This window comes from Microchirus variegatus (genome assembly GCF_963457635.1).
Source record: "Microchirus variegatus genome assembly, chromosome: 14".
Classification (NCBI taxonomy): Eukaryota; Metazoa; Chordata; class Actinopteri; order Pleuronectiformes; family Soleidae; genus Microchirus; species Microchirus variegatus.
This window is the reverse complement of record NC_139815.1, coordinates 916,392-932,500: the sequence shown is the minus strand read 5'-3', so window position 1 is coordinate 932,500 and position 16,109 is coordinate 916,392. Positions and strand designations below refer to the sequence as shown.

The following is a 16,109-nucleotide window of genomic DNA, read 5'->3' as shown; positions in this document are numbered from 1 at the left end:
GTAAAGCACTCACTCTCCAACACCAAAGTCCATAGAGCGTTGGTTCTCAAAGTGCAGCCCGGGGGCCAATGACGGCCCGCAGAAACATTTCTGGCGGCTCGCAATGAATTACAGTTGATAGTTTTAATCCAGGAGCTACTAAGCTTGTTAAATGTTTATTGGACATTACTGGATACAGACCAATAAGTGTAAACAAAAATACTGGGTATTTATCTAGTTTCTATATGGTGAATTTTAGTGTATTATTGGGTTATAAGCTGGTAATAAGCAGGTAGCTACAGCCCCCAATTACTAGCTATTTACCCAGTAAATATATGGTAACAGAAATGTGTTACTTGGTATTAACCTGTAATTAGAAGGTAAGAACAATGGCCAAAATACTGGGTAATTACCCAGTAAATTATAAAGAGTTATTATATTAATGCTTAAATTACATTATATTTTTTTTCCTTTGGCGACCCTCAGTCCAATGTTGGGTTCCTAAATTGGCCTCAGGTATCAACACTTTGAGAACCCCTGCCATAGAGAAAAATCAGTGATTTTAGCTCACGGGGACACAGGAGCTGCTGGTCTACTGCTGCCTCGTGTGGTCACTTTGTGTCACTGAGGTCAATCTGAGCAAAGGATTTTATATGCTGAACTGTACAAATAAGACATTTGAACTCAGTGATGGAGGAAACAGTGCATCAACAACTCCTGTGTGCTGTGATGTTAAAATCACTGATTTTCTCTGTGGGGTTTGTTGTGTCATCAAACATCAGATTTTAACCAGCTAACAGCACATTTTTAGCTGATTTTAGCTCACAGGGACACAGGAGCTGCTCGTCTAGATCCAAACCCGAGCAGTTCTGTTCTGGTCCCTGAAGTCTGGGCTCAGTCTGCCCCGGTGAAGGGCAGAGAAACTCTTCCTCCTCTTTGTCGCCTGGCAACAGGCTTAACAGACAAGTTTTGTTGCGGTTTCCATGACAGCGCAGATCTGGGCCTGTTGCTAAGAGGAGAATGAGAATGTTTGGTGCCGAGAACAAATTGTGTGCTGGTACGGAAATAAGTGTCAGAGAGAGAGAGAGAGAGAGAGAGAGAGAGAGAGAGAGAGACCACCACACACAGATGAGGTCAACAGTCTCACATTAATCCTGATTCAAATCAGATTTGAAAATATGCTTGAATGTGAACATTCATGTGATTATTATCTTCTGAAATTACACTCACATCGTACAATACTAGACTGTGTATAACCAGGAAAACTCTCCTGAATCTTTGAAACTATGACACATTCAGACACAGATGATGAGGTTTATGTCCTTATACTGATGTCACAAACTCCAGCTTCTGATACTCAGTCATTTTAGAGCTTTTATGAACGTATGAAGCTGTTAACAACACATTTGTGCTGAGTCATCAGAGACATCATTATCTGTGTTACAAATATAGATCTCCCCAAAAAGAGGAGGGGGGGGGGGCAGCCCAAACATGACTCAGCTTAAATGGCCGATACTGAGACTGAAACTAACCAAGACTGACTGATACTGACACTAACCAATACTGACTGATACTGACCAATACTGACTGATACTGAGCGATACTGACACTAACCAATACTGACACTAACCAATACTGACTGATACTGACACTAACCAATACTGATACTGACCAATACTGACACTAACCAATACTGATTCTGACCAATACTGACACTAACCAATATTGATACTGACGATACTGACAGTAACCAATATTGACACTAACCAATACTGACAGATACTGATACTGAGTGATACTGACCAATACCGACACTGACCAATACTGACCAATACTGATACTGTCCAATACTGACACTAACCAATATTGATACTGACACTAACCAATACTGACACTGACCAATACTGACACTAACCAATATTGATACTGACGATACTGACAGTAACCAATACTGACACTAACCAATACTGACAGATACTGATACTGAGTGATACTGACCAATACCGACACTGACCGACACTGACCGATACTGACAGTAACTAATACCGATACTGACCGATACTGAAACTGACCGATACTGACTGATAGTGACCGATACTGATACTAACCAATGCTGATTGATACTGACAGTAATCTATACTGGCACTAACCAATACCGACAGATACTGATACTGATTGATACTGACCAATACTGACACTAACCAATAGTGACCGATACTGAAACTAACTAATACTAACACTGACCGATACTGACAGATACTGATACTGACTAATATCAATACTGATACCAACACTGACTAATACCGATACCCGTCCCTGCCCTTTAACACCAAGCGTATAACACAGATGACACACACATTGCATCACCGTTATCACGCAGCAGTTTGTGTCATCGGAAAACATTCCGGCGGTTTGTGATAAAGCTAAGAAGTCGCACGCCAAAGCCAACGTGTGGTTATTATTACGCTAACTTCACTCACTGTAGCAGGAAGCTGGAGAATCAGTGGAAAAATACACATTGTATGTAAGTTTGCCTGTTTATGGACATTGTGACCAAGTTCTATTCAATGTATTATACTGAAGGGTGAGTCTCTGAATACAACTTCATTCATTTTACGCTGTTAAAGCACCATTCTAACACGCAGTGAACAATAAATATCTGAGTATGGATTATTTTGACAACCACAGCACACAAATGTGTCAAATCAACAGAAACACAAACACACACACACACACACACAGGGGAAATACAGTAGTCTTCCTGTCTCTCTCTCTCTGCCTCAGGCATGTTCAGTTTTTCCCACCACTGCATCTCCATGGCAACCTCCATCTTTAATCGTGCCGAGGGATTCGTCAGCGTCTGCCTCTTGTGTGTGTGTGTGTGTGTGTGTGTGTGTGTGTGTGTGTGTGTGTGTGTGTGTGTGTGTGTGTGTGTGTGTGTGTGTGTGTGTGTGTGTGTGTGTGTGTGTGTGTGTGTGTGTGTGTCCTCACTGCTGCGGTGACACAGCGACAGTGAGAGTGGACACTGAAGGACAGGGGGAGTTCCAGGCCAGAGGACGAGATTCAAACAGGAGACGAGACAGAGACAGAGACAGACTGCAGGAGGCGCTGCAGCGTCCTGACAGCTCTCTGTTCTCACAGACAGAATTATTCATGAGGCCTGGATTCACTGAAGAACCAGAGCGACTGAGACACTGTCAGTGGACAGAGAGACAGAGAGGGAAAGACTGAACCACACACACCACACACACACTGATCTTTGTAGTGTCTCAGCTGCCTCCACACGTGCTAACTACATACATAAAATGTCCCAGTTTGGACAAAATGTCCCCACAGAGCCGCTTTAACAGGAGTGTCCTCAGGTTACATCAGCTGATTTCTCCTTCTTTTAATCATAACAACAACAACAACAATATATGAAGTGGTCCACATTTGTCCCACAGGACTTTGATGCGGCAGAGTGAGTGGTTCACAACGTGACGTGGACATGCTGCGTCTCCCTGTCATAAAACATGATTTATAGTCAGATTAAGAAGCAGTGGACGTCACATTAACGGTTTGTTTTTATCTTTATCATCTTAGTGCAGATGAAAACATTTCACTGGCTCAGTAAATAAAGTGACAGAGGGATGAAATGTGTGAGCAGCGCTGAGTCACACACTGCAGTGGTCTAAATATAGCATTGTGGGTAATGTAGTCTGGCCATCGCACACAGGTCCTCCTGACCCCGACTGACAGATCGTTACTGAGAATCAGGAAAATGGAGCAGAAACACAAACATCCCATCATTGACTGATCATCCAGAGGAAATAATCCACACTTTAATCCACCATGAAAATCATCGTTAGCTGCAGCCACAAAAAGAATGTGACCTGATGTTTAGCTAAGAGGACGTGTTATTAATGTTGAATTAATCAGCAACTATTTTGATCATGAATAATAATAATAATAATAATAATAATAATAGTTTATTTATTAATTAAAATGTGTTTTTTCAGCTTCTTAAATGTGAATATTTTCTCATAAAAACAAAGAAATCATATAAATTGAATCATATTGTTTGACAACATCATCATTTCCAGGTTTGATGAATATTTTCTGACCTTTTATGAACCAAACAATATTGTTTTTTAAGGCTTTTTTATCTGTGGTTGATGACACGCATGTGCTTTTGCAGGAAAAATAACATTTAATGACAATTATGATAATAATGACAATGTGGAGGGAAGAAAAAGGGTTACACTGAAAAATCTATGTGTGTGTGTGTGTCACTGTTGCCATGGTAACACACCCAGTGGGAGAGCTGCAGCAGAGACGCAAGGGAGGATAAGGACAACACACACACACACACACACACACACACCTGAACACAACAAATACACACGGTGTGAGTCACGAAGGACGAATGGAAATGGAGTGTGATGCAAACAGACCATAATAATCATAATGACTCGACATGACACTGATGCACAATTTCTAACAAACCTTTTCATTCACGATGAGCCAAAACTGCGACGGAGTATTAGGGTCACACAGAGGAACAGTGACGAGAATAAAGTTGAAATATCATGTCGACTTTATTCTCGACCTTAATTTCAACTTTATTCTCAACATTTTGAGGTTAATGTCGGCTTTAATCTAAAATCTAATCTATAAAAATACAGAGGTGGCGCCACATGCCAAAACAATGATTTCAAAACATAAACATGATTTGCAGTCTGCAAAATGTTTTTTAATGCAAATATTTTGTCTGGACTGTTGTTGTTGGTGAGTTCAGTTTGTTATATGAACATTATTCCTGAGTCTCTGTGACATATTAGGAGGATTTTATCATTTATTACATAATTCACCTTTAAATTCTACTCAAAGTCATTTTCTGCTAACATCTGTGACTTTTGACCCTGATCTGATCATTCCTATAGAGCCACACACACACACACACACACACACACACACACACACACACACACACACAGACACACCCCCCCACACACACACACACACAGACACACACCCCCCCCCCACACACACACACACCCAGACACACAGACCACACACACAGACACACACAGACACACGCACGTCAGCCTCTCATTTAAACCAGTGAGACTCATTGAGCTCAGATTCCCATGCTTATTGAGTGGGTGCTGTGTGAAGTGTGAGTGTGAGTGTGAGTGTGAGTGTGAGTGTGTGTCTGTGTCTGTGTCTGTGTGTGTGTGTGTGTGTGTGTGTGTGTGTGTGTGTGTGTGTGTGTGTGTGTGTGTGTGTGTGTGTGTGTGAGCACAGGACAGAGCATGTCTTGTGTTGTTGACCTCTGGGACAATGCTGCACTGTGAAATCAGGAAATGTCCTCAGAGAAGCTGCCAGAGACGGACGGAGAGAAGGATGGAGGGAAGCAGGAGGAGGAGGGGGAGGAGGAGGACGAGGAGGAGGAGGAACGGTGGGAGCTGATGGGAGAAACGTGTTGGAAGTGAGTGAGAATGAGCAGAAGGAGCAGAGTGGGAAAAAGAGGAGGGAACAGGGCAAGTGTGTTTGGGTGAGGCACAGGACGAGAGGAGAGAGAGAGGAAAGCTTTGTGGAGGAGGGAGGGAAAGAGAGAGGGAAAGAGATGGACACTGTGGTTAAGGCTTAATTAAAGACAATAATGTTGTTTTTGTCACACTTCACCACAACAGGCCTCTCAGCAAATGGCCTACTTATGGAGAGAGAGAGAGAGAGAGAGAGAGAGAGAGAGAGAGAGAGAGAGAGAGAGAGAGAGAGAGAGAGAGAGAGAGAGAGAGAGAGAGAGAGAGAGAGAGAGAGAGAGACAGAGAGAGAGAGAGAGACAGAGACAGAGAGAGAGAGAGAGAGAGAGAGAGAGAGAGAGAGAGAGAGAGAGGGAGAGAGAGACAGAGAGAGAGAGAGTCTGTCCAACACTGTGATAAAGATGTGAACATGTGACCGTAGACTCAAATTGATGTAGATGTCTTTAATTTGCCAATAGACAGACTTTTCCAACAGGAAACTGAAGTTTGTAAACCACTCACTCTCCCACACCAAAGCCCATAGAGAAAATCAGTGATTTTAGCTCACATGGACACAGGAGCTGCTGGTCTACTGCTGCCTCGTGTGGTCACTTTGTGTCACTGAGGTCAATCTGAACAAAGGATTTCAAACACTGAAGTGACAAAATAACACATTTGAACTCAGTGATGGAGGCAACAGTGGATCAACAACTCCTGTGTGCTGTGATGTTAAAATCACTGGTTTTCTCTATGGACTTTGGTGTGGGAGAGAAACTTCAGTTTCCTGTTTCCAGACCAAATAGACCAAGGACAACAGAGACATTTTGATCCAGGACGAGATAGAAATGACAGATATAGGTAATGGAAGAGTTGTCTGACTCCACAAGAGGGCAGTGCAGCAACATCAGGGACGCTAGCTGCCATTAAACTCCATAGAACATTGGTTCTCAAAGTGCAGCCCAGGGGCCAATGGCGGCCCACGGAAACATTTGTGGCGGCCCCGCAATGAATTACAGTTGATAGTTTTAATCCAGGAGTTACTAAGCTTGTTAAATGTTTATTGGACATTACTGGATACAGACCAATAAGTGTAAACAAAAATACTGGGTATTTATCTAGTTTCTATATGGTGAATTTTAGTGTATTATTGAGTTATAAGCTGGTAATAAGTAGGTCGCTAATAAATATAACAGAAATGTGTTACTTGGTATTAACCTGTAATTAGAAGGTAAGAAACTGGGTAATTACCCAGTAAATTATAAAGCGTTATTATAATAATGCTTAAATTACATTATATTAACGCTTATATTAGTTAATGCTAAACTGTAGAACTGAAATCTGGTCATTAAAATGATTACAAATAGGATTTCTTTCTGGTTTTTTTTCCTTTGGCGGCCCTCAGTCCAATGTTGGGTTCCTAAATTGGCCTCAGGTATCAACACTTTGAGAACCCTGACATAGAAGAAGAAATGTGGTTATGATTGTGGATGAACTCTCCTGTGATCATCCTGTCGTCATGTGATCATCTCAATACCGCAACTCCCAGACCGTCTGTGATATCTCATCTATCTGACCATAAACAATCACTCAGTGATCATTTTCTGACAATTCTACAGCCATGAAATCTAACAACATTCTGGTGGTCATGAGAGGGTTAAAGGACGACACACACACACACACACACACACACACTCTTGTACTTGCTGCATACTGAGGACCAGCATTTCCACTTTATAAATCAACACAATTACAAATATCTACTTCATGAATGACATCTACAAAGAACTACTGGTTGCAGTACCATAAAATATCAGCAGGTGGAGCCCCAGAGCAAAAAGGGCTGGAAAACTTTTTCGATTTTTTTTTTTTTGGGTCCAAAAATGTACAAAAACGTCACACAATACTATGTCGACCAAAATTTAAAAAAAAGATTTGACCAAAAATGTTTGGTCCAAAATTTGGCAAAAACGTCATACTATACTATGTCGTCCAAAATTTGAAAAAAAAATTGAAAAAAAAAATTTGGTCCAAAATTAGATTTTTTTTTTGACAAATTGAGTATAGCATGTTATAGCAACTTAAGGAATTGATTTCAATGAAAACAAAGTGAGGACCGGCCAAAATGTCCTCACTCCGTAAAAAGGACCTCACTTTGTTGGTTAAAAACCCTCACTGGTCCTCAGTATGCCACAAGTACAAGAACACACACACACACACACTGTCCATCACTGTGATCACATGATCAACTGCATCACATCATGTGACCGTGAAAAGCTGTGAAACATCATTAAAGCGTCTCACTCAGATCCCTCTCTCTCTCCTTCTGTCTCTCACTCTTTCCTTGTTGCCTGGCAACCGTGTTCATAAATGTGCTCCCGCCTCAGTGTGATTGGCAGAAAGGACGACGACGACGAACGAGATCCACGTCAGAGAGAGAGGAAATACACCGAAACTGACGATAACAATACTGGAAACAATTATTATCTGAAGTCTAAATATTATTATTACCGTTATTTAAGAGCAATATATATAAAAAAAAATATATTAAAAGACTGACTTCAGATTTCAGACACACACACACACACACACACAGGTACCTCTGGTGTTGGTTGCCATGTCTGCCACCTTCTGAAAGGCATCCAGAAAAGCCACAGCAGCCAGAACGGTGGTTCTACATGAGCAGAGGACAGCGATTAGTTTAATTATGTCTTTGAGGATTGTTAATATCGTTAATATGATATTATTATTATTATTATGGAATAAACAGTAATATATTAGGTATATACAGAGAGAGAGAGAACTTACCGGAGCTGAGAATGAAGCTTTGTGGCCTTGGCACTGAAATCCTCCCACACTGGATACGAGCACTGGCAACAAACACAATCATGTTTTAATTTTTAAATCAAAACAACATACAGGAAGAAATAAGAGTTTGAGTCAGGAGCAGGGCCGCGCCAAGCCTTTATGGGGCCCCAAGCCTGAGTTGGAGCTCAGAGTAGGCGGAGCCTGACAGTGATTGATGCAAATGTAAGATTCGAAAATTGGATTAATCTTCGTTTTATTTACATCAAACCAGTGTTAGAGGGCAGTGGAGGGCAGAACCTGCAGTACGAGGTTCAGCTGAGCCGGTACTAACATGTGACGTCAACAGACTGCCGGCCTCTGATTGGTCAGAGAGTGTCGTCACTGAAGAGCCATGAGGGCGACAGCCAACAATTTGTACAACTGTAGAATAAAGTTAAAACGACTTAAAAATCTACTTAGAATTCCGAAATCCACTTGTGACTAAAGTCACAGGAAATTATTATTGCTAATAATCATGATAACAATAATAATAATAATAATAATAATAATAGTGTATTATTGGGATGAGCTGATACAACACTGAGCATCAGTGTCGAATAAACATCAGCAAATGCGTTTTTTGCCGAGTCATGTTGCGGAGGAGTCAGATGTGACCGTCACCGGCGTCACCGTAGAACCGTGTGACTTGAAATATCACAGCGACCGAGGGGCAAATACATGAGCATGTGAGAGCAGGAGACACTGTGTGTGTGTGTGTGTGTGTGTGTGTGTGTGTGTGTGTGTGTGTGTGTGTAAACGCTCCGGGATTGTTCATAATTACGTCACCACTTCCTGTCACAGGAAAACTCAGCAGGACATTTTTACGACAGTGTAATAAAATCGAAGTGCGTTTGAGTCGACGATATCTTTGATATATCTATGTCTTTATCTCACCGTTAGACAGACTTTTCCTTGTATGATCTGCAGCTTGTAAACCACTCACTCTCCCACACCAAAGTCCATAGAGAAAATCAGTGATTATAGCAGAGCCGGACAGTAACGGAGTACATTTACTAGTAGTAAAGTACTTTAGTACAATTTTCAGGGATCTGTACTTTACCCGAGTATCATTTTTGGGGAGTACTCGTGATTTTACTCAAGAACATTTGAGAGGCAAATATTGTACAAGTTAATGATAGTGTTCACTTCAAGTGTTTGCTGTGTTCACCAAAACAAAACTTCATCACCGCCTACAACAATTCATCTTCCAACTTGCGGAAGCAAGTCAATGTGCGTACATTGAAATAAACTTCCTTACATTTCAAAGCTAGATTCTAGCTACAGAAAAACATACTAAATGATTGTCTAGCTGCAATAATGCAGCTTTCTACATTCTCAGTTACATTTGTCTTTCATTAAATAAGACATTTGAACTTAGTGATGGAGGCAACAGTGGATCAACAACTCCTGTGTGCTATTTTCTCTATGGACTTTGGTGTGTGAGAGTGAGTGGTTTACAAACTTCAGTTTCCTGTTGGAAAAGTCTGTCTAACAGTGAGATATAGTTCAACTTTTATTTTGGTGAGTCTTTTTTTGTCACGTTCACATTCAGGTTGGAAACCACACCTTTAAATCTCAAGCATCTCTTTTACTTTTTAAATAACTGTTCTATAAGTTCCTTAAATTCTCCCTTTGAGGAAAAATAAAGTGTGAACTGAATAAAATGTAATTTAACAGAGTTCCAACTCTTTTAATTAAAGCAGCTGAGCTTCATCCTCGGTGTGATCCAGCAGAGATACTCTCACTCATCATCCCTCCATCCTCATCAGTATATTGAGCGTTTTCTTCCCTCCATTGTCCATCTCATGTGGACCAGACTGTGGACAACACTGTGCTGTGGCCTGGTTCTGGCTCTGACTGCTCCTCCACAGCCGAGGAGAAGCTTCTGTGTCCTCTCTCGCTCTTTTGTTCCCTTTGTTTTCACCACAGTGAGACAGAAAAACAGAGATAATCCAGCAGACAAGAGGGAGAGAGAGGGTGGAGCCGGGGGGGCAGGGGGCGGGGCTGTTTGGGCGTCAGGATTATCCAGATTTTTTTATGTGCATTATTCAAATGTCCTTATTATTATTATTTTTTTATCAAAATTATGTTTGGTTTGGATGTTTAATTCACACAGAGAAAAAGAAAAGCAATGTATTTCCTTCGTTTATGAATATATTCTCAATATACTTCAGGTTCCTTGAAAAGTCTGTCTAACAGTGAAATAAAGAACATGTTGTTAAAGGTGCATTATGTAATAAATCATAAAATCCTCCTAATATGTCACAGAGACTCAGGAATAATGTTCATATAACAAACTGAACTCACCAACAACAACAGTACAGACAAAATATTTGCATTAAAAAAAATATTTTGCAGACTGCAAATCATGCTTATGTTTTGAAATCATGTTTTGGCGTCATGTGGCGCCACCTACTGCCATCTACCAATCATTGCAGTCAGTAGAGTCTCAGCTCCGGAGCAACCACAGTTTGCCAGTTACGTCAGAAAAGGAAAACTAAAAGACTTCTGTATTTTGAATTTGAATGTAGTAACTGTTTTTGGCCACATTCTTACATATGGCACCTTTAAGATATTGTGTTCAGTAATATAACAATGAGGAAGTGCTCAGACAGGAAGTCATTAACACAGGAAGTGAGTAGAAAAATACCTTACATTTTTTCCAGGTACATTTTTAACATTTAAAGTAAGAGTATGAACAAGTGTGCTGTGTGCTGTCTGTTGTTTTCTCCATTAAATAATCTGATGTTTGGTTCATAAAATGTGCAAAAATATTGTTCATTGTTTGTCAAACCTGGAAATGATGATCAAATATTTGTCCACAAACAAAACAATGATTGAGTTTGAATGATTTCTTTGTTTTATGAAGCAAAGAAACCAGAAAATATTCACTTTGAAGAAGCTGCATGTGTGAAATGCACAATAAATGTAATATATACTTTTGTGGCTCATAATAAATAAAGCTTCTATTCACTAATGTCTCACTTTTAAATAAAGAGTCTGTCTGATCCCACAAACATGAACACATGAAAGAAGACGTGATATTTAGAGCATGAAATTCTTTCAGTCGCTTCTGTTTGGAAACAAACAGATTATTGATCCGACGACCTCGTCTCTACAAACATGTTAAAGTAAAGACTACGGTGGCCCTGAAGGTCAAAACACATGAGTCTTTTTCCCTTAACATCCGTGTGTTTTCCTTTACATCAATGGTTTTCCCTCAAAGTCCATATTTTTCTTTATGTCGATGTTTTTCCCTTAACATCTGTTTTCCTTGCCATCCATGTTTTTCCCTTAACTTAAGTTTGACCCTGTGTCATTTTCCCCCCTTAACATCAATGTTTGTGCCCGATCGGTCATGTTTTTCCCTTAACGTCCCTGTTTTTCTCTTAACATCCTTGTTTTTCCCTTAACATCCATGCTTTTCCCTTAATATCCTTGTTTTTCCCTCAACTTCCTTGGTTTTCTCTTTAAATTTTTTCCCCTTAATGTTCTTTTTTCAACCCTTAACTTCTATGTTTTCCCTTAACATCCATGTGTTTCCCTAAACTACCTTGTTTTTCTTTCAACGTCCTTGTTTTCCACTTAACATCCATGTTTTTCCCTTGACATCCACACTTTCCCCTTAACTTCCATGTGTTTCTCGACTTCCTTAGTTTTCTCTTCACATTTTCTCCCTTAATGTTACCCCTTCAACTTCCATGTTTTTCATTCAACATCCATGTTTTCCCTTAACACTTTTTTCCTTTAATATTCTTTTCCACTCAACTTCCATGTTATGTCTTAAAAGCGCCATATGTAAGAATGTGGCCAAAAACTGTTACTACATTCAAATTCAAAATAACGAGGTCTTTTAGGTTTCTTTTTCAGACATAACTGGCAACCCGTGGTTGCTCAGCAGCTGAGACTCTACTGACTGCAATGATTGGTAGACAGCGGTAGGTGGCGCCACATGACGCCAAAACATGATTTCAAAACATAAACATGATTTACAGTCTGCTAAAAAAAAAATTTATGCAAATAGTTTGTCTGTACTGTTGTTGTTGGTGAGTTCAGTTTGTTATATGAACATTATTCCTGAGTCTCTGTGACATATTAGGAGGATTTTATGGACAGTTGCTTTAGATTTATTACATAATTCACCTTTAACAACCATGTCTATCGCATAATGGCCATGCTTTTCCCTGAACGCCTTAAGATCCATGCATTTCCCTTCATTTCCATGTTTTTCCCTTAATATCTGTTTTCTTTTTAACATCCATGTTTTCCTGAACACCATTTTTTCCCCTTAATGTCAATGCAAGTGGCTAAAATTGGTCTATCCTTTAAGAATACATGAGACTCAAGTATTTGTAATACCGTCTCTCTGCTCCACAGGTCCAAGACCAGCTGAGTGCGATGGTGACCTCTGCCTCTAATTGCATTGGTCCAGTGTGATCTGTGTGTGTAAGGTTGACTCACTAATTCTTCACATGCACACAAAGACACTCAGGGAGTGACCAGTGGCCTCAGGTCAAGGATCTGCTGAGCAGAGAAAGAGGAAGGGAGGAGCTGAGGAGGAAGAGGAAGACGACGGGATAAGAGGAAGAAAAAGTGCTGCGTAAACAGTGAGGAGCGAAATCTGCAGCCAGGCGTCATTTAGCTCAGTGTGGTTTGATTTTAAAATGCTGCCACAGCTAAACAGTTATAGCGTTTTTATTCAGTCTGATACTAATAGGATAGTTATGGGGTTTTATTTTGAGTGTGGTTGTATGAGGCAGTGAATGGGTCATGTCATCATAAATATATATATGTATATTACATGAGACAAGATCTAAGACTTTTCCCAGTTTTAAAGGCTGTTGCATTGATAATCATCATATTTGTCATTGAATAAATGACTGAAATACACTATGGGTTAGGAAAATACATGGAAGTTAAGGAAAAGCATGGATGTTAAGAAAATGTTTAGGGAAAAAACCTTATATATAGATGTTGAGGGGTAAAAGGGACACCAAGGGTAAAACATGTGAGCTAAATGAAAAACACTGAGGACAAGGAAAATAGATGTTAAGGGAAAAGCTGGACATTATATCATCGTCATCTTCATGTTGCGTGTGTGTTTATTTAGATTATAAATATCATCATCAATGTGTCTGATAATGGATGCATTGACATTTCACAGAAAGAAACAGAGGACACACACACACACAGTCTAGTTTCCATGACCTCAGAGGACATTACATTGACTTACACAAATGTTTGCCCTAACCCTAAATTTTTGCGCGTTCATGTGTAGAGGGGGGTAAGGGGAAGAGCCATTTTTGCTCTGATAATCAACTCTCAAAATGTTAGCTCTGATGCAGGCTTAAAATCAAGTGGAAGATTAAATTACCCATGATGCTTTTCAAAGTCAGCAAATTTTTCAACAAAGATGGCGCCCAAATCGATCAATTTTGTTACAATGTCGAAAAAACGAAATGTGTTGTAATATGTTGGTTTGACATACATCCAAAGGACCGTTGAGCTTTGAACACTAACGTCAGAAAACAACTGAGAATTTATGAAAGCAGCTAGCTCACTAGCTAGCCATCTAGCCAGTGGCTATTTGCAGAGTGCTTTGGGAGAGTATGCCCATCATGGAGAGCTGCATGGTGGGCAAACGCTCTCGAAGCACTCAGCAAATAGACGCTAGCTAGCTAGCTAGCTCGGTTACATCTGGGTAGTTTTGTCAGTGTTTTGGATGGGGACCGTACCTATGTTCCCCGGGTCCTATGTTCCCCGTTTTTCCCAAAAAAGGTCCACTTTGTATGTGACCGGGGAACATAGGACCCTTTCTCTAACCCTAATCCTAACCCTACCCTTTTTCAAAAAAAGGGTCCTATGTTCCCCTGTCACATACAAAGTGGACCTTTTTTGGGAAAAACGGGGAACATAGGACCCGGGGAACATAGGTACAACCCCTTTGGATGTGTGTACCGGCGTTCACTTGAACACGAATAACCTGGACTTGTCAGATTTCAATCACATTCGTGATATGACGATTAGAGCTGAAAAGATTAATCGGTGAATCGATTATTAATCGGTTACTAAATTAATAGCCAACTATTTTGATAATCGATAATCTGTTTGAAGCTTTTTTTCATGATTAAAACAAGATTTCTGATTGTTTCAGCTTCTTAAATGTGAATATTTTCTTGGTTTCTTTGCTCTACATAACAAAGAAATCATTAAAACTGAATCATTTTGGTTTGTGGACAAAACAAGACGTTCGAGAACATCATAATTTACAGCTTTGACAAACACTAATCAACGTTTTTTTTAAATGTTTGGACATTTTATGAACCAAACGATTAATCGATTAATCGAGAAAATAATCGACAGATTAATCGATTACGAAAATAATCGTTAGCTGCAGCTCTAATAACGATATATATATATATGTAAAGACAGCGGTGAGAAAAACAAACACAGCCAAATGAAAATAGTAGCACACTCCACCAGTAGAACTGTAAACATGTGACGTAGGTTAGCACGTACTGTTAGGGATGTGTAGCAATGGTTGGATCCAAATGCAAGAGACAGGAATCAGGATGAATGAATGAATGACGGTGAGGCTTTTATTTCTCCTCTAACAATACGAGATAACAATACATGAGATCAAGAAAAACAAAAACCTATTCTCACTTGAGTTATCAAAAAAAAAACTTGCGATTAGACTTGAGCAAGGATTTCTCTGTGGAGCATAAACGACGCACTGACACTGACTGAGGGAAGTGAGGACGTTATAAAGGGAAGAGGAAAATCAAGGGCAGGTGTGTGTGATTACTGAGGATCACCAGGTGCAGCATGAGGGAATTAAGGGAAGGTGTGTCAAGGTGGATGCAGTGTCAGAGCGACAGGAAGCGTGAGTGTTTACCAAAATAAAAGGGCAAGTGAACCTAAACCAACACCAAAACATGACGTGAACTAAAAAACGCGACTTGAAACGTAAACTAAAACATTAACTAAACAACAAAACATTAGCAGATCTGCCTCCTCGTGACACGTACGTTACGTTCAATACACTCATTTGCATATACGAGGGGAATTTACGCTTGAGGGCGACTCCAAACCAAGTGGAAATTTAAAGGGGGAGAAATGGGACGGGGCCTTATTCTGCACTTAACCATAACTACTACTACTAACCTGAACCTGAACCTTAATCTCGTCCCAACAATTCTACCTGTCTTCACTTTATGGGAACAGATTTAGGTCCCCACAACATGAGTAATACCTGAAAACACACACATATACTAAATGCCTATACCTTACCTTAACCTTAACCTAATTCTAGCCCTTAAAACCAAGTCTGAACCCTGAAAAAGCCCTTTAATGTTAAATAGGGTTGAATGAATATTGGTCCTCACAGTCACTGTAGACCCACACACACACTTGTTTTTCTGTCTTAGTGAGGACATCTCATAGACATAATTAAGAAAAAAGCCATTTAAAGTTGTGAGGAACAGACAAAATGTCCTCACAAAGATATACATACAACACTCTGACTATAACCACTTAATGGCTAATATTAACCTTAACCTTAACTACAATTCAAATCTTAGTCCTAAACTCCAACCAGGTCCTCAGAAATGAGGTTCTGCCTCATTAGGACCAGGTTTTGGTCTCTATGAGGACGACTGGGACTGATGAGGTCAGGGTTTGAGACAGACGGATGGTCCTCAAGAGGCCAGTCATACAAGAACATGTGTATGTGACACAGCATGAATTACAATAATGTAATGTAGTGTGTGTGTGTGTGTA

General features: G+C 40.1%; 1 protein-coding gene across 1 annotated transcript in view; it reads right to left on the bottom strand.

Annotated features, from left to right (window-relative positions):
- The window catches only part of mtss1lb (MTSS I-BAR domain containing 2b), a gene marked incomplete at both ends in the record, with an annotated part of 37,046 nt that overhangs the window by 20,429 nt on the left and 508 nt on the right, over positions 1–16,109 (bottom strand). The window contains 2 exons of the mRNA XM_083900690.1: positions 8,081–8,154; positions 8,289–8,350. Coding sequence (XP_083756816.1) covers positions 8,081–8,154; positions 8,289–8,350 — 136 coding nt within the window. The remainder of the gene's footprint in view (positions 1–8,080; positions 8,155–8,288; positions 8,351–16,109) is intronic.